Here is a 25,688-nt window from a genome sequence, read left to right as displayed (position 1 = left end):
TACCCTGAAACCAGTGGGGATGCATACTGTTTGTGTACATATTTGAAATTGTAAAACTTGAACCAAACTTTTAATCTCATGCAAAATGATAAAGTGGTATTGCCTACCTGTCACTGTCAGTCTCACCCATTAGTTCAACAACGATGTGTCAACAGAGCGATGCTAAAGCCCTGCGGATAGTTTATTTTATAATACATTATAAAAATCAGGTATAAAAACAATTATAATGTACCATGCAAATGGAACTATAAAGGAAAAATCCACCATCAATCCATCATCAACAAGGTGAGAAAATGGAGCACTACAGTGACATTATCAAGAACAGGACGTCCCTCCAAAATTTACAAAAGGACAAGATAAAAACTTACCAGGGAGGCTTGCCAAGAGATCAAAGGCAATATTAAAGGAGCTGCAGGAATATCTGACAAGTACTGGTTACTCTCTGAAGAGGCAAAATTCCAAAGTTTATCTTTGGTGCAAAAAAAACCACGTCACCAAAAGAATACCATCCCCACGGTAAAGCATGATGGTGGCAGCATCATGCTTTAGGGCTGCTTTTCTTCAGCCAGAACTAGGGCTTTTATCAAGGTGGAGGGAATCATGAATAGCTTCAAATACCAGTTGATTTCAGTACAAACTTTCAAGTGCCTGCTAGTAAGCTGAAGATGAAAAGGAATTTCACCTTTCAGCACAACAATGACCCAAAACATACAAAGAAGATCAGTGACTACGTTTACGTGCACATCGAATTCCATTTAACGTCTATATTCGGGTTGCGGCCGTATTATGAATACGATGTTTATATGTGTACAGGCACTGGAATATTCCTATATACATGGTTGTTGTAAGTATGCCTGAGTTGCCGTTCCTAAATATCTAACCTACGTTAACCATCTGTTAGCACCCACAATTTCTTCCGAACTGAGCATGTGCATATATCTCCTTTCAGTGGATTTTCTGAATAAATGCATCAAATTTCGGATTAAAACAGGCATAACCCAAGGGTGGGAATCAGAATTTGGGGAATCGGAATATTGTCTTAATCTGAATCGGGCAATCAGATTACGGCGTTTACACATGACTCAACACTAATTCGAATAATCCAAAATTCCAATTAATATGTGAACGTAGTCAATGTTTTTGAATCCAACTAAAAACCTGTAGGGTGACCGGAAGCAGACTGCACAGGACCACTTGAAGAATTACAATTTGAAGGATCTGGAATGTTTTTGCCATAACGAGTAGGGAAATAATATTGCCACACTGATAGACCCTTACCCCAAAAGACTGAGTGGTGTAATAAAATCAAAAGGTGCTTCAACAAAGTATTAGTTAAGGGGCGTGCACGCTTATGCAACCAGTTTATTGTAAGTTTTTCACTTTATTTGCAATTGCACATTAAAGGTGAGAAAAGATCTGACATGATTTCTCTTAGTGTTATTCTTTGACTTCACAAAAACCTGCCTATTAACATGGCTGTGTAGACTGTTATATATATATATATATATATATATATATATATATATATATATATATATATATATATATCCACTGTACTGCATGATGATTTCCTCTTAATGATAATAATAAAAAAAATAGGTGCAACCTTGAAATTGCCCTCCTTTATTTGCCAGTTTATTTGCACAGCGGCAGTGCCAGTGTGCACACTGTAGCTATTTGTATCTGTAAATCTTTATCCACTCACTTCTAACTCACACACAGTGGAAAATCAAGCTGAGTTGGTATCCGCGTGCAGTGGATGGATTTGGGGTAATTAAATGGGAGCAAGGGGGCAGGATGGCGTCTGCGTGCTGCCCTCACTGGCCGTGTCCGTGTGATCAGCTCCTCAAGTCGGCACATTTCGGAGAGGAAACGAGGCACGAGCAGGAGGAACACACCGACTCCATTTCTCTGCCGACAAACATGGACATAGCGCTTTTACAAGAGCAGTACAACTCCATCAGGGAGAAGCAGAAACGTGAAACCAGGGTGATTTGTTTTGCGAAAGGTAAGAAAAGTTTTTTTGTTTGTTTGTTTTTTTAGACGGAAACTGGAAAGAAAGTGCGATTCCCAATTGCCTGCTGCTCAACTTCAGCTCACGACTTTCTGTTGTGCCCCAGCAGGTGCAAAGTCAATTATTTTATATATCAGTAATACTGTTTAACTATTTAATCTTAAACATTTTCTTTTTACAAATAACACCAAGACTTGATGTGCTGAGATTAACACCTGGATCTGGTCACCTAGTGTTCATTTTGTTTCAAGCCCTTGATTATAAGGTTTTGTCTTTAATCAAATTAATGGTTTAGAGAGAACCTTATAAATGTCACAGAATGTTAAAGATGAGAGATTTTGTTTTGTTAGTCTGACAGAGACATGCTTTGTCTGTTAATGAGTTGAGTTTTGATTTGTTTTCAGGTTAACTTGTCTATCATGGCGTCCAATACTTTTCTTAAGAAATTCCTTGGTGGAGGTGTTCCTGCTTGGTGTATTTGCCATGTGCTTATAGATCACCCCATCACACATCAGAAAGATTCAGCTCCTGTCCTGTGCGGACATGATTAACACAATTACACATTTAGATTAATGTAATGTTTGTTGTTGCTCAGAATGTTGGAAGATCTCTCTCTCTCTCTCTCTCTCTCTCTCTCTCTGTGTCTGTCTGTCTATCTTTTGGGTAGGTGCCAATATAAATAACAGCCCTGCTAAGGAAAAAAAACCACATTACAGAAATTCTAATGGTTTCCACTACAAATACCATTACAACTCATCAGCTAACCATTAAAACATTTACCATTATTGGTCCTTAATGGTATCCACTAGACATAACATGCCACCAAGAAGGCAACAAATGACCAGTACAGACCCACAGGGACCATTACAGTTTTCATTAATACTAATACAATCCCCATTATAACTATTACAAATTCTAGCAGGGTTTCTCTTGGTTTTTGTTGTTTTTTTTGTTTGTTTTTTTTTTCAGCAGGGAGTAGTAGGTGAAATGTATTTAAATAATAAAAAAAATTAATGCTGTCAATAAATACATAGTACACGTACATACATACATAGAGCAGTACACGTACAGTGGATATAAAAAGGATGTAAAAATGGAATCAAGATAAAGCATGTCAGATCTTTTTCCACCTTTAATGTGATTCAAGGGAAAAACAAATATGAAGGTTTTAGGAAAAAGAAAGCACTTTGCTAAAGCACCTTTTGCTTGTTATACACAGCATTCAGGCCTTTTGGGTAAGAGTCTACCAATTTGACACATTTTGATTTGGGGGGAAAAGCCCCAGATCTATGTAATTGTGAGGGGATCTCCTGTGTACAGTCCTCTTCAAGTCATTCCATGTGTTTTTTTTTTAAATAGAATTTAGATCTGGGCTCTGACTGAGTCATTCCTCCTTTGTTGACTTGAATTTGGCGTTTGGGTCGTTATTGTGCTGGAAGGTGAAATTTGAAACGGGGGCGTGCATGTTTTGTGATAAAATAGATTGGTATTTGGAGCTATACAGCTCCAAGCTATCTTGACTAGAGTACCAGTCTGAGCTGAAGAGAAACAGCCCCATACTGTAGCATGAAGCTGCCACAACCACGCTTCAACATGGGTATGGTTTTCTTTGGGTGATAAGCTGTCTTGTTTTTACACTAAATATGGTTTTTACATGGTTTGGGGTGATTAGTATGTACACTATCTAGCTAAAAGTTTGTGGAGAACTGACCATCACACCCATATGTGCTTTTTGAACATCCCGTTCCAGTTATAGTCCCCCTGTTTGCTGTTATAATAACCTCCACTATATTGGGAAGGCTTTCCACTAGATTTTAGAACGTGGCTTTGAGGAGTTTTTGAGAGGCTTTGAGAGGTTTTGAGAGGCTTTGAGGAGCCAGATATTCCTGCAGCTCCTTTAATGTTGCTGTAGGTCTCGTTTTGTTTCTTCACAGCCTCCCTGATAAGCTTTTGCTGGCCTGTTCTTATGTCACTTTGGTGCCCCATTTTCTCCACTAATGTTTTGGAAATTCTGTTGTACCCCTCTCCTGAGTCATATCTTTCAACAGTGAGATCCCATACATGCTTTGTAAGCGCTTTGTGGACCATGGCTCCAAGAGGCACGTTGAAACCAAGATGTTAAGAAAATCCTACAGCAAACAAATAAACAGCTGATCTTTATTTGGGGTTAAACAGAATCACTTCATGGATGACGTGGATGATAACGACTTCTGAACATGAGTTTGAATGTGACTAGTTCTGAGCACAGAAACCTGTTTCTGAACACAGAAACAAGATTATTGCAAGTTTTTTTACTTTTTCTTTCCACCCCAAAATGTTCCTCTTTCTTTTTCACTTTAATTTTGTTGATTGCTATATCGCATTAAATGTGGAAAAAGCTCTGACATGATTTATCTTGACTTCGTTTTTTTACATCACAAAAAGCTGCAAAATTGCCATGTAGAAGGACATATACTGTAGCCTACAGCTGAGTACAAAACATCCTGCAAGAAATTAAAGTAAAATCTTTCACTTTATCTACAAAACAGAACCCCATGTTCATTTAGTGGTATTTTCCTATTGAAAACACACTGCTGCAGCCTAAATATTACAGCAATTGAGACTAAATGTGCAATTATGCTTATTAGCAGGCTCAAAAGACTGCATGCTCTAGCTGATTTATTTGAATTTGCCTCATTAAACTGTTGAATGACTTTAAAGCAGTTCTATGTTGTTTACTTTAATTCATTTTAAGCCATAAAAAGTTCGAACAGGCACAGACATTTAAGCAATCAAGTTAAACATCAGTGGGATCATGGGGGTACAAAAAAGACCTAAAATAGAATTTCACAGAGTTGAAGAAAGGCTTAAAAGACAAATGGCTAGTAGAAAAAAAAAAAGAACTAAAACAAATAGCAGCCCTGAAAGTTTAGATTGTCACCACACTCAAATATAATTAATTGTTTCTTTTAATATCTTAATACACACATTTTGACCAATTGCTGTTTCCTGCAATAATGAACTTAAATCTTTAAATCCTTCCTTGCGTATTTCATTGATTTTAAAAAATGTTATTCAAACTTGCATTGAAATGTATATTCTAGGCCAAGGACAATTTCTTGTTGTTAACTTAAGATCTGTAACCTACCATTACTTCTTCCTGTAACCTATTTTTTAATCCAGCACCATCCACCAATGAGGAGATCTCTGGCAAATCCCTGGTCAACGTGGTTCCCTTGCGACAGGCCCGACACACCCTTATGAGGCAGGCATCTGTCCAAGAACCTCAGTTTGACTTTGTCACAGATCCAGACAATGCCACGTGGCGCACACACCTGGGAATGTACCGTAAGACCTGCTTGATTCCTGACACCAGTCAGTCTCAACCCTGTGACCACAAGACTAGCACTGGAGACTCAACATCAACTTCTACTGATAACACAATGCACAGTGTGGAGGTCACAGATTCAAGCGATCAGTTATCTGAGGACTGTGAAGGTTACGCCAATCGACATCATCTCAGCAACAAACTGCAGGAGGATTGTGGATCTGAGGGTTTCAGAAAGTTCTCTGCACCTGCAGTGTTGTCCAGACAGTTGAGCTGTGGGAGCTCCCGGTCCACTCATACTCCCATGAGTCCATACTACCCCTTCCCCCAGCTCAAATGTCCCAGGAAGTCTGAGGCGGCACGCAGGCTTGGGCTTTACTCTTCATTCTGACGACAAGATTTAAATGCGAAAAAAACAAATGACCAAGGGCTGTGCAATATTGCTTTCATACTTACACCAGAAATACATTAATTTACAATAACAATTTTCCTGCAGCATTAAAGCGGTCAGTGTTTACTTGCATTTAAGAAAATGGCTGAAAGTATCGAATCATGTAAGTGTGTTAATTCCAGGTTTCATGTGTGTTTTTTTTTTTTTTTTTTTTTTTTTTTTTTTTTTTTTTTTACTATTCTGCAAAACAGTAGTGGTCTGATTAAAAAAAATTAAACAATATAAAGCATTTGTCCTGTTTCTATTATACACATTCATATAAGCTGAAAACCTGATTCAAGTCATTCAATTTACATTGATGCTAGAGAAAGTATAGCATTCTAAAAGGCTGCTTTGTCAGTGAACTGTGTGTTTGTGTGTGTGATTTACTTTTCTTAGTTATCTCATCTTTCAATCATCAAGTAACTGCACACTTGGTCAATATTTTCATGCTTTAGTTTCTTAATTAAACCAAATGTGGAATTGTGGACAGAGCCACCAAGAAGAGCATGGAATAATTCATACTTTTGTAGTCAAAATATTGGCAACATCTTCACCTCTTGATGGGCCTTCTTTTGAGTTGAATTTCTTGTATGCTTGCGCAGCACATTATTTTTGCTATACTATAAATTAACATCTTTCGTGCATGAGGGGGTCTGCTTTTCTTCCAGCAAGCCTGAGACATCCTTTATAACTGTACACATGCTGTGAAAATGAAAATGTTTTGCATTTTGTTTGCTCTTTTTTTTTAACTCAAGGCAGTTAATATTAACCAGCTGGAGCGAGGATTTCACAGAGCTGGTTTAAACGAGGTGCCTTGCTCAAGGTCACAATGTCAGCAGGACTGAATATTGGTTACACTGTGTTCAAGTTATAGCCAATAAAATTAATGAAATACAGTTGCAGTAGTGTCCTGTGTATATCCACAGATCTGCAAGTATAATTATTTACAATTTAAATCAGATGGTTCCTACACATTTGAGTTTTATGGTTTTCCTTCCAGGCAAGTAATCAAATATTTATCAACACTTCAAGTTGAAGCCTTTAATGCTGGGAATAAACTGCGGTATTGTGACATATGACAGAATTTGGACATAAATTAGTTTAAATTGTGGCTGTCCTAAATATTAACTTCTGCATAGACAAAGATCGTACTGTAGAACATTGTGATTATTCAGAACATTAAAAGATGCAAATATCAAACATTACTGTGGAAATCATTGTTCAATCATTGTTTAGGTAATTTCATATGTGTACTGAACTCTGATATAGATTTGATGGAATGCGACCTCAATCTGAACAGCCTGCTCAGAATTCATGTGAATTATATCAACCCAACAGGTGCATAGGTGCAAGCAGTTTTGTAAACATTAAACTCTGATTAAGTCTAGTCTTGTAGACATTTGAATGACCTCTAGATCATATGAAAACATGTTAACACACATACACCATATATACACCATCTGAAAGAACAGTTTGCATTGTATTTATAAATATGTACATGTATGGATGTAATTTCAGGTACAAACGTTATATCAGTTGTGTGATCATAAAGATCAATTACGTGTAATGATTGTGTTTAAACAGGGCCCACAGTGGCTAGCACATTTGCCTCATGCCTCCAGGATTGCGGGTTCAATTCCCGCTGCTGCCTTGTGTGTGCAGAGTTTGTATGTTCTCCCCGTGCTGTGGGGGTTTCCTCTGGGTCCTCGAGTTTCCTCCCCCAGTCCAAAAACATGCATGGTAGGCTGATTGGCATGTCCAAATTGTCTGTAGTGTATGAATGGGTGTGTGAGTGTGTATATGATTGTGCCCGGCGATGGACTGGCACCCTGACCAGGGTGTACCCTGCCTTGTGCCCGATACTGCCTGGGATAGGCCCCAGGTTCCCCGTGACCCTGAAAAGGAGTAAGCAGTAGAAGATGGATGTATGAATGGGTGTGTGAATGTGTATGTGCCTTGCAATGGATTGGCACCCTGTCCAGGGTGAACCCCCGCCTTATGCCCTATGCTCCCTGGGATAGGCTCCAGGTTTCCCCTGACCCTAAAGGATAAGCGGTATAGAAGATGGATGGCGTTTAAACAACAAAAAAAGATGACCGGCATGCATTTTACTAAACCATTGTGCGATCGTGCTCCACAGTCCTGCTTTAAGATGAACACACCTAGTAGATCAGGGAATCTGCGCAGGCACGTGTATGTCCGCGCGCTCGGAACACATCCAGGAGATAGAGAAGGACGAAAACAATGTCACGTGATGTATACAGCGCGGGTAGGTACGAACACAGAAATACGAAGCACGAACACAGAAATGAAACATTAGAAATACCAGGAGGCGACAGGTGAAAACTCACAGTATGAAGTATCTACAACATAACAACGAATTATTAACAAACAAATTAATCATGAATGTCGGACAAATCTTCCCTGACTTCTCCGTGACTCAGCAGCGTTATTTAAGCTAACTACTGAGCTAGTTGGACCAGGAATTCCCCTGCACTGGATCTGCTAGTAACTATTCCTTTCGGTTTCACTTGAATATAGAGTTAGAGCTGTTTCAATACAGCTTCAGTGTGAAGAATGGCCGAGCAGCACGTTAAGGCGAAGCTCACTGATTTGCTCAAACAGGACAAAATTCAGCTCCGGAATCCCCCGTTCACTACAGAAGCTAATGAAGCTGGTCTTGAACACATACAGGTAAGATAATGAAGGTAATTTCTAGAAGAAAATAACAAAACAAAACTCAAATAGGTTTACAGTTACCAGGGTCTGGGGATTTCCTGTTTACCTTGATCTGGAAACTATTAAATCTATACTGAGTCTCTATAAGATAATCCTCTCTTGTCCATACACTCAGTCTTTCTTTTACCATGTATGTCACTCTGTAGGTATACAGTCACTGACTGGAACCCATCTGTTATTATTCACCGTTTATCAGCTCCTCTCTATAAAAGTACTAACACTGACCAGATACTACTTTCTGCTTAAAACTATTATCATGTCTTATGATTATGATTTAATCTTACTGTTATTTAAAAGTCAGAATGTTATCTGATTAGTGTAACCTCACAGTTGATGATTGCTACAATTCAACGTTCGTTCCCACATCATCTGAGACAAAACATCATCAAACACTGAATCTCCCAGCCTGTGTACTTCACACTAAAATGCTTTGACTTGTACCCAGTATAACGTTTTGCCTCTGAAGGTTTGACAGATAGAGCGATGGTGAGCCTGACACAATGCTCTCTGTCTGTCTTACAGCCTTGTGTAATAGTAGTGCAAATAAACTCCATCTTCCATAAAGGGCTGTGCTGCTGGAAAGTTTCCAGAGAATGTCCAGAGTGAGGAATATGTGATCTAACAAGTGATACTTATACAACTGTGCTGCTGGGGATTTTAACACTGAACGTTGTGTGTACTAATTGTCCACCTTGTAGACACACCTCTCTTGTCAGTGTACAGATAGAGACTGTTTGTGTAGAGGTTCACAAGCTCTCTCTGTGTCCAAGAAGGGTTTGGGGTCTCTTGTTTCCTCCAACCGCCCAAAATCATGCCAGGCTACTCTAAATTGCCCTTAGGTCTGAATGAATGTGTGAATATGTGTACATGCTGCTTTTCAATGGACTGGCATCCCATCCAGGGTGTATTCCCGCCTTGCTCCTGATGTTCCCGGGATAGGATATGGATCCACCATGACCCTGACCAAGATACTCATTGCAGAAGAATGAATTTGTGTTAATTGGTCTCTGTTAGGTACTAACCACATGACCACAGCTATTGGCTGGATAGTTTGGTTGGGGTACTGTCACAATCATGAACAATACTGCTGTGCATGATTAATGTGTCCCAACACATTACTCATTATCCTACCATCATCATTTTGGTGTCACTACTGTGCTGACGATGGACAACCACCCAAATAACACCTGATCAGTGGAGGTCCTAATGCCTTGTTCTATTAATGGACGGGATAGAGAGGAGTGACTGACAAATTCTGCATAGTGACATATGGGCCACAGTCTGTAATTGTACATTTAAAACTTGTTCCTATAACGTGCATACCAGATTGATGAGCCAATGGGTTTACACACAAAGCTAGTGTATGTATTTTCAATTGTGCCTTATTTGTATTTTTATTTTCCCTTTTTTTTTCTTCATGATGCTACACTTTGGGACTGGATTATCTCACTCTTGTGCCTAATATGTTTCTAGGAGCTTGCTGTTAGATATTCCCAAGTGGTGGGATCCTCCCAGCCTGAAGTGGAGATTGCTCTGGAAGACATAAGATCACAGGCTGTCAAAAGAGAGGAAGGAAACAGAACCTACAGGGAGACAAATGCAACTCTGGAGCTCATGCTACCAAAGGAAATTAGAAAGGTATAAAAAACAAAGTGTGTGTTGTACTTGAAAAAACATCCCATATGTTACAGTATATCCTATGTGTCACTACATAGGGTAATAAAAAGAAACACTCCTTGGAAACAAAACTGGATATTACAACTCAGGATCTGATGAATAAGTATGTATAACTTTCTTTTCACACTTTTTTCACTTACAGTCGCAATCAAAATTATTCAACTTTGAGCAAATAAAGTTTTCAGACTTTCAGCTGTTTGCAATGAACAAATCAAACAGAAGCACTTGAAATAGTTCAGCACAACGAATGCTTCAAGTGTTTTCCCCAAATTCAACTGAAAATGCAACTTATAATGATTTCTCCAGTTTCAAAATTATTCAACCCCCTGTATAGAATCCCTCACAACAGCACCAATATGCAAAACAGGTGTTGTCTCAAGCACACCTGATACAACTAATCAAGGGCTTCATTAGTTGCACCAGCTGTGCTTGAGCATGAAATATATGAACTGGCTAGTGGTTTGTTGAGTGTATACTACCTGGACGGGGCAGAACATACATGAAATACCTGGACGGTGCAGAAAAAGGAAGCTATCAACGGCTGCAACTAGATTTCTGAGAAGGCAGGTTGTGAAAAACCCTCGAGTGACTTCGTGGCAACATGCACTGAGGTTTCAGTGAGCACAGTAAGGCACGTATTAAATGCAGAAGGCTTCCATGCCAGAACTCCAAGACGTGCATCCCTACTGACCCAAAAGCACAAGAAAAGTTGGCACAAAATCATATAAATAAGCCACAGAAGTTTTGGGATTCTGTTCTGTGGAGCGATTAAACAAAACTGTAACTTTTCAGCACTATGAATCAGTGGTAAGTCTGGAGGAAGAAGAATGAAGAAAGAAGTCTCTGTCTACAGGCAAGTATGGTGGTGGCTCTGTGATGATCTGGGGCTGCTTTGCATCCTCTGACACTGGAAACCTGCAGCATGTGGAATGCAAGATGGATTCACTGAAGGATCAGGAAATCCTAGGAGAAAACGTCATGCCGTCTGTGAGAAAGCTAAAGATTCCTCAGGAACGCTGCCAGAAGCTACGCATCTCGTTTGCAGCAGGTCATAACAGGAAAAGTGTGCTCTATTAAGTACTAAAGATGCTTGCCATAAAGGGGTTAAATAATTTTGAAACTGGAGAAATCATTATAAATAGCATTTTCAGTTTAATTTGGGGAATCCACTTGAAGCATTCATTGTGTTGAACTATTTCGATTGCTTTTGTTTGATCTTTTCATTGCAAACAGCTGAAAGTCTGTACATTTTGACAATAAACCTGATTTGCAATGGGTGTTGAATAATTTTCATTAACTGTATCTAATTGCAATAATTGTCAACAATTGCGTGTTCTGATCTGTCTTTTTCACCATTTCATCTTTTAGGATTACAGAGGAATTTGGGCTCAAATATATGAAGCTGATTTTTGATAAAAAAACTCTGTCTCCAGGTGTGTAATTCACTTGCCTCATAAATATGTCCACCTTTATGCATGAGAATTGGGGAATTCTGGAGAATAATTTTTCACCGCTCTGCATCCTGCTTCTTTCAGATAAGCGACTCGATGAACAGAACGTAAAGAACAACAGTAAAGTCATGGTGCTGAAGGTGACTGAACCAGAAGGGAAGAAAGCGATGGTGGATGAAGAGGAAAAGGAGCGTTTAATTGAACAAAGTATGCAAAGAACTCGAAAAGGTTTCCAGATCCTCTCAGAAAGAGGTGAGACTATGAGCGCTTGGTCTTGCACATCCATGTAGGACTATAACTAACGATTTTTAAAAAAAAAAATTTATTATTATTATTTTCTTTCCTCGATTAATCGATTATTCGGATGGGGCGGGGCAAACTTTCAGTGCGTTTTTTTTTTGTTTATTTAAAATAAAATCCACAAACTGAGTGTTACAAATATAAATTCAGACTAAAACTTTACACAACTGTTTGTCCAAAATAGAAAAGAACCCAATACACACACACACAAAAGAATATATATTATTAATTCAGGACTGTAGTTTAATTCTGTGCTTTTTGTGAATCCATAAAAAAATAATGCATAAGTACTTATATATAATATAAATATAAACTAACTTAGGTAGATAGATAAGAAAGAAAGAAAGAATAATTTTTTATGGATGCACAAAAAGCACAGAATTAAACTCCAGTCCTAAATTAATAATAAAAACTCACTTTCACTGCATCTTGTGGTTTCTGTTACTTGATGCCTTTGGACATATTATGTTACTTTTGATCATAGTGTTTTAATTAGACATTACAGATCTTACCCGCGCTACGCTCTATATCACTGCGTCTGCATTGCGCGTGAGGAGCAATGCGGTCTCATTACTAACACATCACTTCCGTTATAATAAACAACAGAATTTACACTGCAAGTGCGCAAATACAACATATAATGACAATAAACTGGAATTAAATTAAACCTTTTAAGCAACTCACGACCGCATCACTGTCATGCTTCCATGCTGCAGAAACTCTGCTTTATAAAGTTTATAAATCTTCTCTGCGGTGTTAATATAAAATGCACACCTGCCTTAGAGGACTTAGAGGTCACACACTTTTTTCCTCAGTTACGTGACTATTTCGCCTCTGTCTGATGAGGACTGAGGTCACGTTGGGAATAAAAGATAACGCTGACAGAAACAGTAAACTGAAGAAAGTCAGTGTCGGTGACTCTGAGGCTAAAGCTAGCGGTGTCGCATTACGTGTGTGTGACGTCAAGTGCCGTTGACTAGTAAGTGGCTTATACTTCTGTTTAGTAAAAACCCGGTAGTGTTCCATTTTAGGTGATATTACCTTTCAAAAACCCACACACTAGATGGTAGCGTACTCCGTGCACAGTGTAAGTGTATTGTGTCCTTTGGGACACAACTTTAGTATTTACTCACCAAAGCATGTTTTCGGAACCGAAGTAACGTTATGAGTAAATCTCCCCCGTGCCACACACAGACCAACTAATCGATAATGAGATTCGTTGACAAGGGTTTTCATAATCAATTATTATCCATTTGTGCATTCACATCATGAGGCATGTGGCATCTGCAATTGCACTAATCTGAATGTGATGAAATTTATAGATGTTATAGATATTATAAGATTATACAACCCCAGTTCCAAAAAAGTTGGGATGCTGTGTTTAATGTAAATAAAAACAGAATGCAATAATTTTCAAATCTCATAAACCCCTTTGTTAACGTGCATAGCTTCTTGACATTTTTCAGATGGTAGTGAGGATCCAGAGACCACCCCATTTCTGGAGATTGCAGATCACAAAGGCAACCCCATCCAGATCCCAGCCCGTGAGAAAAAGGTGATTGAGTTGCAGCTTTGCTGTGTTGTCTGTGTGGCCCTAGACAAATACATTTGGCAATACTCTTACTGACGAGAAAAGAGTGAAAGGCCCCTTCTGCAAACTGTTTAAACAGTGCCGTAATTTACCCAGGTTGAGTAACTTCAGCTAGGAGCTCATGGAACCCTATATTGTAGTGAAACAAGCATGTTGTTCTACATTGTGCCCTAATCTGCTTTGGCTGTGTTTTTCTCTGTGGTGTTTTAGGCACTCATCCTAGCCATGGGCTTCCATGAGAAAGGCAGAGCCTTAATGAAGAAGAAGGAATACGATGAAGCTCGCGGTTACCTGGTTCAAGCAGATAAGCAGTTCAGGTACTGCTCGCTGCAGCTGCCTTACACTGAAATAATGTCGGCTAGTACTGATGTTATGGTTGACAAATGGATCCTGTTTTTGTATAACAGAGTGATTGTGATTGTTCTAGTAAATGCGGTTCTGTGCTGTTGAACACGGTGGATAACTATGCAGTGCTGCAGCTGGACATCGTGTGGTGTTACCGTGCTCTGGAGGATCTGTCCCGTCTGAAAGATGGCAAAGAGAGACTGCAGCAAGCTGAGAATTGCTTCCTCAAATGCTATGGAGATGATCAGCAGAGATTGCAGAACATTAAGGTTTTTTTTTTACGGTCCATCCTCCTTTCAGTTCATCAGGAACTTACCAACTTTGGAGAGAGCTTTCTGGGTTTAGTAAATTGCAGTGCTACACCAAATCTTGCTTTTCATCCTAATCTCTGATCGTAATTTCTGTAACATCTAGTGGTTTCAGAAAGTATTCAGACATTTTATCACAGTTTATTTTATTATTGATTTAAATGGATTACAGTTTTTTGCCATGAATCTACACACAATGACTCATAATGACAAAGTTTTTAGCAATTTTTGCAATTGTTCTGGGGGGAATAAAGAGAGAGGAAAAAAAAATAAACCATGGACACAGCTCTCACTTATAATGGATGTCTAATGGCAGGTGATAAACTCTTGTCATTTGCCCATAGTTCTCAAAGTGTACTCTGTCTCAAATAGGGCTGCAACTAACGATTAGTTTCATAATCGTTTATTTGGCAGATTATTATTATTTTTTTCGGTTAATCGATTAATCAGATGGGGGCAAACTTTCAGTACCATTTTTTGTTTATAAAAAATAAAATCCATAAACTGAGTGTTACAAATATAAACTTCAGACTAAAACTTTACACAACTGTTTGTCCAAAACAGAAAAGAACCCAATACACACACCAGAATATATATTATTAATATATGACTGTAGTTTAATTCAGTGCTTTTTGTGCAACCATAAAAATAATGCATAAATACTTCTACATAATATAAAGTAAAAAAAATTAAGTAAAGATTCTACTATTAAGTAAAGATTTTTTAAGTAAAAAATAATTATATATATATATATAAAATGTGTGTGTGTGTGTATATATATATATATATATATATATATATATATAATATAATTTAAATACTAAAATAAATGTAATTATTTAATAAAATAAATAAATAAATATATATATATATATATATATATATATATATATATATATATATATATATATTTTTTGTAGTTTATATCATATATAAGTATGTATGCATTATTTTTTTTTTTTTTTAATTTGGGGGGGTGAATATTTATGGTTAAAACAGTAATATGGAGAAGGAAAAACTTTTTTTTTGTAAGTGATGTATTCAATCTACTCAGAATGTAACTTTCAGATAAATACTGATAAACACATTGAAGAGGAGTTGTTGATGTTATTGGTCACTAAACTTATTTTAATTTTATTCCTGCCCACTTGACATTGGACTAAGTGTAATATGGCCTGTTAGCTAAAATGAGTTTGACATCCTTGACTGAGTCATCTGGTAATAATACCTGCTTGTTGGATCTTTTTGCTTGCTAGGGGAATACAGGTGGAGAGGAGGTTCTGTTTCTCAGGTTGTATCTGCTTCAGAGTCTGCTGGCGTACCTGGAACGCAACAAGAATCAAGCTGCTAAGAAACTCAAGCAGGTGCTTTTCAGTTCAGACACCCTTGGTTATGCTAACATGCTTGGTAGCTCAAAGACGCTGTGTTGATCACTAGTTTCTCTTCCTGTCTCTGCCTCTTTTTGGTAGGGTGAGGAGCTCTACAGTCAACTGTGTCTGGACCCAGAGAAGATGACCCAGCTGCTGAGTATAGGCTTCACAGAACAAGACGCTCGCCTGGGCCTGAGAGCCTGCAGAGGCAATGTGGAGGCGGCTGTGATGCACATCACTCGCAGGATGGAGGTCAGTGACACACACAACACACACACACACACACACAATCAAAATGAGTCTTTATTATATTTATTCCCCATCAGCAGTGGGAAACTCCAGGAAATTCAGAACTCAGTTCAACCTTCAGTTTCATTTTAGAGAGCCACTATGAAATTATTCAACAATTTTTATGCATCTTGAAGCTTCCCATTAAAATATTATTGTGTGTAATATATATTAATATATATAATTTATAACAATAAACCTAAATGTTCAGTGTTTGAAGTCTGCTCCTCTTGAATATATTTAAAGCTACACTATTAGACATTTCCCGCTGTCATGGTTCTGGGTTGGAGTCAGTTCTCGAACCGCTCTGTGTGTATGGTGTATATATCTGAATAATCTCATATAGGATGTGATTGGGTGAGTTCATTTACCCATCAGATGAAAAGCGCTTTAGTTTAATGGTGTTCATTACTGATGCTCCGATCAGGATTTTTACAACCGAAACCGATCCAGATACCAATCTTTTTTGTTTAAACTTTAATCATGAGGTCATAAACAGTTAAATGTAAGATCTCTGCTCATGGTCACTGTTAATTGAATTAAATTAATAACAATGAGAAATACTGATGGTTAATTGATAAATAAACAAGCATAAAATATTTATTTTTAAATATCTTAAACAATAAGAGTCCTAATTAAAAGTAGACTAACACAAAAATGATCTATATTAGGAAAAAGGCTAATAGCCTTCTAAGGAAATAGCGAACTAAGATTAATGTCAAATTGATATTAAATGAAACCCATAGTAATTAAACATTTTATTTCTCATTTTATTTATATATTTTATGAAGTTATTATAATATCTATTTTTTTATATTAAATGATTTATTTATAACTAAGCACATTTTCTGTCTTTACATTTTAGTAGTTTTATTTTTGTTTATCAGTTTTAGATGGGTTCCCCCAGTACAGTGTCCATGTCTGCTGATATTATGTTTTGGGGAGATTAAAACAAAACATGGAAAATGGAGTTGACTTTTCTAGTGATATCTGGCAACCGTGAGTTTAAATGAAGTGAATTAGAGTTAGAGGATGGAGAGTGGAGTGTACTGTATGTTTACAGACTAACAGTTGCTACTCTTGATTATGGTTGGTGAGGAATTTTTAAATAAAGAGGTTTGAATTAAACCCACCTTGTAGTGTTAGCATTATTATTAATTTACTCTGTGCGAAGCCATTGTGTCTACACGAGCAGGTGCAAGTTCAGGTCATTTTGCGGGATCGATAAAAGATGGCGGTTTGTGAGATCAGGAAGTTGAAGCAGATGATGTACAGAGTTACTTGTCATCATAATGGCTTCTCCGCAGTATTTACACACTTGTTCGGTTGACTGAGGAGATGAAAAGCAGTGTGAAAGTAACTGTTGCTTGGTGTAGATGCATTTTGGACTTCCTGTAGTTTTGATCCCGATTGTATTATATAACTCCAAACAGGTCACTCGCACCGGTGCAAATAAATATTTATTCACAGTCACACAAAATACTTTTCAGTCACAAATTCGAGTGGAATGGTCACACTGTAGAGCCTGAGTTTATCTGCAAAGTTTTTTCCTTCCTCAGCGTGATAACGTTTATTGTCCCCGACAACCTCTGTAGTGCTATTTAGCGTCATGTTAATGTCATGATTTCCCCTCGCGTAAAGCGCTGGAGCTCGAAGTGAAGCTGGCAGATCGAGCCCTAAAATGCTAACCCCGTTTCGGGGTTTTGGCATTACAAAATGACATAATCCCTGCGCCGCTATATGGTGATTGGCTGTAAGTTTAGGAAGCGCTTGATTTGATCTGCGGTGGAGTTCTCTATTAGCGGAGGACAAACTTTAAACGTTAATATCACAGTAGATCATGTTCATGTAATCGTGGGAAGTCAAAATCGTAATCGAGATTGATATTCAATTAATTGTGCAGCCCTAATGACAATCACAAAATATCTTCTTACAGTGTTATTTATTTTATTTTTTTTCAGAAATGTCTTTATGGCTATGCCTACATAAAGTTCAGATTGTGTTATAGTGCACCAACCTCTCTTTCAACAGAGAATCATGAGGCACCTAAGAATCAATTAATGGGATTCCTGTAATAACACACCCCTGTCTAAAACCACTGTTCATTGTCTGGATTATTTATTTGAACAACCTACATTAGCTTTACTTTTCACACATTTTGCTAAAATGTTTAATAAATGCACTTTTTGTACTAATATTGTTTTTTTATAAACAAAATAGAAACACTTTTTTCTGGCGTTCATGGTGCGAACACCTATTGTACGATGGGCCAGTTGTCGCTATTTATACACTTTATAGTTAAGGAAGAGATCTATAAATTAATACTCAATTCTGGTGCGCACTCATAGGAGCGGGATGAGATAAAGAAGAAGGACAGGCAGCGTCTGGAAGACATCAACACCCTCGTCGAGCTTGGCTACAACAAGAAATCAGCAGCCCAGGCCCTCCATGTGACCAACGGACATCTGGATGAAGCCTATAGGGTATGACTCGTCGTGCATATTATATTCTTAACATAGCAAAACCACCACCTTCAGTGCATTTATTAAAATAAAGGAATTTATCTGAAACAAAACACCGTTCCACTAACATTTGCATTTCTTCACCTTTTCCGTTTTCCTCATAGTTTCTGCTGAATTCGTCTCAAGCCAGCAGCTCTGGGACGCCTCAGCCAGACACAGACAGACAGACCGAAGTGGATCAGGTACCTCATGAAGAAAAGATTAAATGCTATATACTGGCTGCTGTCATTCTCTAGTCTGTCTGGTTGTCGGGTTTTTATTATATTTTTCTACACGCATACACTATGCATATCTCATTTCCTGCCCTCACTTGTGTGTTTGTGTGTTTATGCAACCGTATCTTGCCTACCTGGGACAGTGGTGGTTTAGCGGTTAAGGTTACTGATTGGAAGGTCTGGGTTCAAGCCCCAGCACTGCCAAGCTGCCACTGTTGGGCTGTTGAACAAGGCCCTTAACAAGGCCCTGCTCCAGGGGCACTGTATCATGGCTGCCCCTGCGCTCTGACCCCAGCTTCCTGATATATGGAAGATATATATATCTACCTGATATATACGCTCTGTGTATATGGTGTATATATCTGAATAATCTCATATAGGATGTGATTGGGTGAGTTCATTTACCCATCAGATGAAAAGCGCTTTAGTTTAATGGTGTTCATTACTGATGCTCCGATCAGGATTTTTACAACCGAAACCGATCCAGATACCAATCTTTTTTGTTTAAACTTTAATCATGAGGTCATAAACAGTTAAATGTAAGATCTCTGCTCATGGTCACTGTTAATTGAATTAAATTAATAACAATGAGAAATACTGATGGTTAATTGATAAATAAACAAGCATAAAATATTTATTTTTAAATATCTTAAACAATAAGAGTCCTAATTAAAAGTAGACTAACACAAAAATGATCTATATTAGGAAAAAGGCTAATAGCCTTCTAAGGAAATAGCGAACTAAGATTAATGTCAAATTGATATTAAATGAAACCCATAGTAATTAAATATTTTATTTCTCATTTTATTTATATATTTTATGAAGTTATTATAATATCTATTTTTTATATTAAATGATTTATTTATAACTAAGCACATTTTCTGTCTTTACATTTTAGTAGTTTTATTTTTGTTTATCAGTTTTAGATGGGTTCCCCCAGTACAGTGTCCATGTCTGCTGATATTATGTTTTGGGGAGATTAAAACAAAACATGGAAAATGGAGTTGACTTTTCTAGTGATATCTGGCAACCGTGAGTTTAAATGAAGTGAATTAGAGTTAGAGGATGGAGAGTGGAGTGTACTGTATGTTTACAGACTAACAGTTGCTACTCTTGATTATGGTTGGTGAGGAATTTTTAAATAAAGAGGTTTGAATTAAACCCACCTTGTAGTGTTAGCATTATTATTAATTTACTCTGTGCGAAGCCATTGTGTCTACACGAGCAGGTGCAAGTTCAGGTCATTTTGCGGGATCGATAAAAGATGGCGGTTTGTGAGATCAGGAAGTTGAAGCAGATGATGTACAGAGTTACTTGTCATCATAATGGCTTCTCCGCAGTATTTACACACTTGTTCGGTTGACTGAGGAGATGAAAAGCAGTGTGAAAGTAACTGTTGCTTGGTGTAGATGCATTTTGGACTTCCTGTAGTTTTGATCCCGATTGTATTATATAACTCCAAACAGGTCACTCGCACCGGTGCAAATAAATATTTATTCACAGTCACACAAAATACTTTTCAGTCACAAATTCGAGTGGAATGGTCACACTGTAGAGCCTGAGTTTATCTGCAAAGTTTTTTCCTTCCTCAGCGTGATAACGTTTATTGTCCCCGACAACCTCTGTAGTGCTATTTAGCGTCATGTTAATGTCATGATTTCCCCTCGCGTAAAGCGCTGGAGCTCAAAGTGAAGCTGGCAGATCGAGCCCTAAAATGCTAACCCCGTTTCGGGGTTTTGGCATTACCAAATGACATAATCCCTGCGCCGCTATATGGTGATTGGCTGTAAGTTTAGGAAGCGCTTGATTTGATCTGCGGTGGAGTTCTCTATTAGCGGAGGACAAACTTTAAACGTTAATATCACAGTAGATCATGTTCATGTAATCGTGGGAAGTCAAAATCGTAATCGAGATTGATATTCAATTAATTGTGCAGCCCTAATGACAATCACAAAATATCTTCTTACAGTGTTATTTATTTTATTTTTTTTCAGAAATGTCTTTATGGCTATGCCTACATAAAGTTCAGATTGTGTTATAGTGCACCAACCTCTCTTTCAACAGAGAATCATGAGGCACCTAAGAATCAATTAATGGGATTCCTGTAATAACACACCCCTGTCTAAAACCACTGTTCATTGTCTGGATTATTTATTTGAACAACCTACATTAGCTTTACTTTTCACACATTTTGCTAAAATGTTTAATAAATGCACTTTTTGTACTAATATTGTTTTTTTATAAACAAAATAGAAACACTTTTTTCTGGCGTTCATGGTGCGAACACCTATTGTACGATGGGCCAGTTGTCGCTATTTATACACTTTATAGTTAAGGAAGAGATCTATAAATTAATACTCAATTCTGGTGCGCACTCATAGGAGCGGGATGAGATAAAGAAGAAGGACAGGCAGCGTCTGGAAGACATCAACACCCTCGTCGAGCTTGGCTACAACAAGAAATCAGCAGCCCAGGCCCTCCATGTGACCAACGGACATCTGGATGAAGCCTATAGGGTATGACTCGTCGTGCATATTATATTCTTAACATAGCAAAACCACCACCTTCAGTGCATTTATTAAAATAAAGGAATTTATCTGAAACAAAACACCGTTCCACTAACATTTGCATTTCTTCACCTTTTCCGTTTTCCTCATAGTTTCTGCTGAATTCGTCTCAAGCCAGCAGCTCTGGGACGCCTCAGCCAGACACAGACAGACAGACCGAAGTGGATCAGGTACCTCATGAAGAAAAGATTAAATGCTATATACTGGCTGCTGTCATTCTCTAGTCTGTCTGGTTGTCGGGTTTTTATTATATTTTTCTACACGCATACACTATGCATATCTCATTTCCTGCCCTCACTTGTGTGTTTGTGTGTTTATGCAACCGTATCTTGCCTACCTGGGACAGTGGTGGTTTAGCGGTTAAGGTTACTGATTGGAAGGTCTGGGTTCAAGCCCCAGCACTGACAAGCTGCCACTGTTGGGCTGTTGAACAAGGCCCTTAACAAGGCCCTGCTCCAGGGGCACTGTATCATGGCTGCCCCTGCGCTCTGACCCCAGCTTCCTGATATGCTGGGGAATGCGAAGAAAAGAATTTCACTGTGCATATGTATATGTGATTAATAAAGACTCATTATCATTATCATTACCTGGGCTTCCAGAGGGAGGAAGTGAGGTTGATGGGAGATGATGTAGCTCAGGCCACTCCACTACTCCTGGATAATCAGGGTGTCATTCCTTCAGAGCTACGCTATGCCTCAGCTCCATCTTCCTTGTCAGAAGAGCCCAGCACCTCATCAGAGGACTCCACAGGTCAGGAGCATTTATCGATTCATGGATTGATTTTTAGGCATTTATTACAATGTCTTAAAGTCCACAGGCTTTTAAAAGAATACTTCATTGTTTTTTTTTTTTTTTATTTCATTCTCACATCTGTAGCGTATGTGCAATTATCATCATGGACCAAAATATAGACATGTTTCTCTGCACTTAATAATCCAGAAAATTCAGTTTTATCCAACTTACCAAACTGGAGCAATGCAGTAAAGAGCAACTCAGGAAAAGAATCCCTATTTGTGTAAGGAGTAGGGCTGCAACTAACGATTATTTTCATAATCAAGTAGTTGGCCAATAATTTTTTCGATTAATCAGATGGGGCGAACTTTCAGTACCATTTTTTGTTTATTTCAAACAAAATCCACAAACTGAGTGTTACAAATATAAACTTCAGACTAAAACTTTACACAACTGTTTGTCCAAAACAGAAAAGAACCCAATACACACACACACACACACACACACATATATATATATATATATATATATATATAGTTAATAAATAAATAAATTGAATGTAATTATTTAGTAAAATTATATATATATAATATACACACACACACACAATTTATTTTAGTTTATATTATATACAAGTATTTATGAATAATTTTCTGAACAGAATTAAACTACAGTCCTAAATGAATAATAAACACTTCTGCCTTAGAGATAAACATGTACACTCCTGGGCAAATCAAAAGCTTACCAAGCTCAAAATGGCAAAATATTAAGCTTTGATGGTCGTAACAACAAATCATTGGTCAGAAAATTAGCAAGAATTAAACAATGTGCTCCTAAGACCTCCTGTGCCACCATTTGCTTGTTTACTTTTGCTGCAGTGAACTGTTTCAGGGGTGAAAGCTAGAAACGGTTAAATTCACAAAGGAAAAATCATGATAATGATTAAAATGTTTGATGTAAAATTCAAACTAACATGTCTGGGTGTACAAAATTAACATAAAGTAAAATAAATAAAAAGCTGTTTAAAAGTTTACCCACAAGGCTTAAACATTTAAAGAATTAAAGGTTACTTTATCTATTTGTTTAATTCTTGCTAATTTTATGACCAATGATTTGTTGTTAAGACCATTAAAAGCTTATTATTTTGCCATTTTGGGCTTGGCCTAGGGCTGGACGATATGACCTAAAATCAAAATCTCGATTAATTGAACATTTTACCTCGATTACGATTAATGAACGATTATTTTGCTTTTGGGGGGGGGTTGCCCTCATGGTTTCCCTCATGGTTTCCTGACAAGGTTTGTTCTGTAAATATGCTCAACTATTAAAGGTGGTATTTTTTTTCTAATCCAATTTTTTTTTTAAGCATGCGTTTCTTATCTTGTAAAATAATTTAAGGAAACACAGACTATTGAACTACTATAAACGATCATCCTGCTTGACCAGAGATCAGATGTGGCTGCAAAGTGCAGACTTCAGTTCAGCAGCTACCTTTTTATGACATGTTTTGTACAATGTGGGCAGTGCAGTTTGGGGAAAATATGGTTGCAATGGCAGTGTATGTTCTGTGGAGAGTTTTACCGAGGTGTTTAAACCCCCTGCGCTCCACTGTAGCTATGGGAGCCATATCTTTCACGATGTAGTAACAAATGGCGTCAGTTATTTCTTTCCATCTTCTTGAATCCTTTTCATATTGTATAGCATTTTTTAAATGCTTGTGTTCTCGACACCTGCTTTGTGGAGGCACTTGTTGCTGGGCGCTTATCAGTCTCTCTGTTTTTTTGAGCCATGCACTGTTCATATTCGGTAACGTGTGCGCCGAGTGTTGAAACAGATTGGTGGTATTACCTTTGGTCGCTGAAACGGTTTTACTGCAATGTTTACATTTAACGTCATTTTGTTCGGTGTCTTCTTTACTGAAGCCAAAATGCGTCCAAGTGAGGGACACGGGGTTTTTCTTTGCTACAAGCTGCACCTGTTGCGCAGTTGACTCTGTGTTTGAGTTCACCTCCATGTTGCTTCCGTGCCACTGACTGGATGGGGCGGAGTCACGTGACTACACACGCAGTAGTATGTTCTTAAAGGGAAAGTAGTAATAGGATTTAAAAACCGAAATATCTGACATGGGGAAATTACGTCGGTTAGAGGTTCTGCATTTTGGTTTCGAGTACTTTTCGATTACTCGTCCAGCCCTAGCTTGGCCTATTTTTTTTCACCCAGGAGTGTATTAACTGCTTTAACTACTCATAGACTGCCATTATGAGTGAGTTTAGATTAAAAAGGTAAAGATTAAAAACGAAGCTCCTCGGTTGTGCATTCATTTGAACGCAAATTTGAATTGTTTTACACCAGGGAAACAACTATAGTTGTGATCATTACCGAAAGCCGAAGTAAGACCCTTATGTCCTGAGATTACTCATTTTTCTCCCAAGTACCGCAATGACACTAAAGTTTCACCCACTTACTTGGAGATCTGACAAACCCTGATTCACACAGCAGGATCTAAATGTGTAATAATGTGTAATAATTTAGGTGCCCTAGGGCTGGGCAATATGACAGAAATATCATATGATACTTGGATATTTCTATAATACAAAGGATTTATCATACAGGTTTACTAAGAAATGGCCAGAAGAAATGTACTGCTGCAAAAAAAAAAAAAGAACCTGTGTAAAATTTAATTTAAGGAAACTTATTTTTAATCTACAAAAAATAAATGATTTAACACTGAAAATCTGTAAAGATTTTATGTTAAAGATATGAACTATATGAAAGATGATGAAAATTAACACAAATTCAGCTGCTTCCACATTCTATTCAGTTTGTAATAATAAAAAAATTGATTGTAAAAGAATAAAAAAAATATATGTTTAATAATAAGTGATCACAATTCCTTTGACATCTCAGAAAAGTTTAGTGTGACAATTTATCACATTATCGATAGCATATCATCATGTTGCCCAGCCCTAAGGACCACAGTCTAATTCAATTTATTAATTTTATTTTAGTAACTAATCATTTTGCTTATTGATCATTGCTTATTTTATTTTAGACACCAGATTCGTTTAGTAAATTCATTCAAACCGTGCATTAAAACCACTTTTGTGTTCAGCGTCCGGGTCGAACCTCCTTAATGATGATCTGGTGAAGGAGGTTTTGGAGTACATCCCCAGACATGAAGAGGATTACCTGGACGTAACTCTGGAGGAGGAGAGTGAGCTCATTGCTCAAATTAAGTCTTATCTAGAGCAGTGCTCTGCAAACTCCCACTGAAGAGCTGCTCATACTGTCTGTGCTTTCTGCAGTTGTGTGAGGTCAGTTTAGTGTGGAAGGTTATCACTAACATTAGCACCAGATCTCTAAGTCTGGATCAACACTTGGTTACAAGCCAGTAATTGAAGCCATTTTGGAAGTACTTTACAAACTCGAGTGTTTATTTGATCACTCCATGTTTCTTTTACTTTACAGTAGAGCTTATTTTCTCTTTAAAATATTATCTCTAGCAGTTATTGTTAGTTTTATCACTGATCAATTGCAGGTTATTTGAGTTTTGTCTTGAAAAATGCATGCTTCCAACTATATTTTCAGTAGTCTTTAATATTACAATGGACCATAAAGCTGGAACTTTGTTGAATTTTTTTGTTGAACACGCAATAAATTGACAAGCTTTGAGTTTCTGCACATGGTGTTAATTTCAAACGTACACTACTCCTTTTAAATTAATTAAATAAGGTTTTTACTCAGTTCTTCGGAACTGAAATTAATTTACAATTCTTCTGAAATTCAGTCAATTCCATTAAACTAATTAGCAATCTGTAATTTGTGTATT

General features: G+C 37.6%; 2 protein-coding genes across 3 annotated transcripts; both read left to right on the top strand.

The window, feature by feature from the left end:
- Positions 1-1,682: 1,682 nt before the first annotated feature.
- On the top strand, positions 1,683-7,893 carry LOC128613978 (uncharacterized protein C9orf152-like). Its single transcript, XM_053635196.1, has 2 exons — positions 1,683-2,008; positions 5,177-7,893. Exons 1-2 carry the CDS (start codon positions 1,798-1,800, stop codon positions 5,710-5,712), a joined length of 747 nt encoding a protein of 248 aa, XP_053491171.1. The 5' UTR covers positions 1,683-1,797; the 3' UTR covers positions 5,713-7,893.
- Positions 7,894-7,969: 76 nt separating this feature from the next.
- Positions 7,970-25,531, top strand: LOC128613951 (NEDD8 ultimate buster 1-like). Of its 2 annotated transcripts, XM_053635154.1 has the most exons (17): positions 7,989-8,023; positions 8,296-8,448; positions 9,967-10,131; positions 10,209-10,273; positions 11,539-11,603; positions 11,706-11,873; positions 13,388-13,476; positions 13,723-13,829; positions 13,940-14,126; positions 15,422-15,529; positions 15,635-15,787; positions 18,172-18,306; positions 18,450-18,527; positions 20,942-21,076; positions 21,220-21,297; positions 21,727-21,877; positions 24,972-25,531. In XM_053635154.1, exons 2-17 carry the CDS (start codon positions 8,332-8,334, stop codon positions 25,130-25,132), a joined length of 1,962 nt encoding a protein of 653 aa, XP_053491129.1. In that variant the 5' UTR covers positions 7,989-8,023; positions 8,296-8,331; the 3' UTR covers positions 25,133-25,531. The 2 variants fall into 2 exon arrangements, with proteins under 2 accessions (XP_053491137.1, XP_053491129.1); XM_053635162.1 differs by lacking the exon at positions 21,727-21,877 and having other exon boundaries at positions 7,970-8,448; positions 24,972-25,135.
- Positions 25,532-25,688: the final 157 nt, after the last annotated feature.

The sequence above is a fragment of the Ictalurus furcatus genome, chromosome 1, assembly GCF_023375685.1.
Source record: "Ictalurus furcatus strain D&B chromosome 1, Billie_1.0, whole genome shotgun sequence".
Classification (NCBI taxonomy): domain Eukaryota; kingdom Metazoa; phylum Chordata; class Actinopteri; order Siluriformes; family Ictaluridae; genus Ictalurus; species Ictalurus furcatus.
This window is presented reverse-complemented; position numbering and strand designations above follow the sequence as displayed.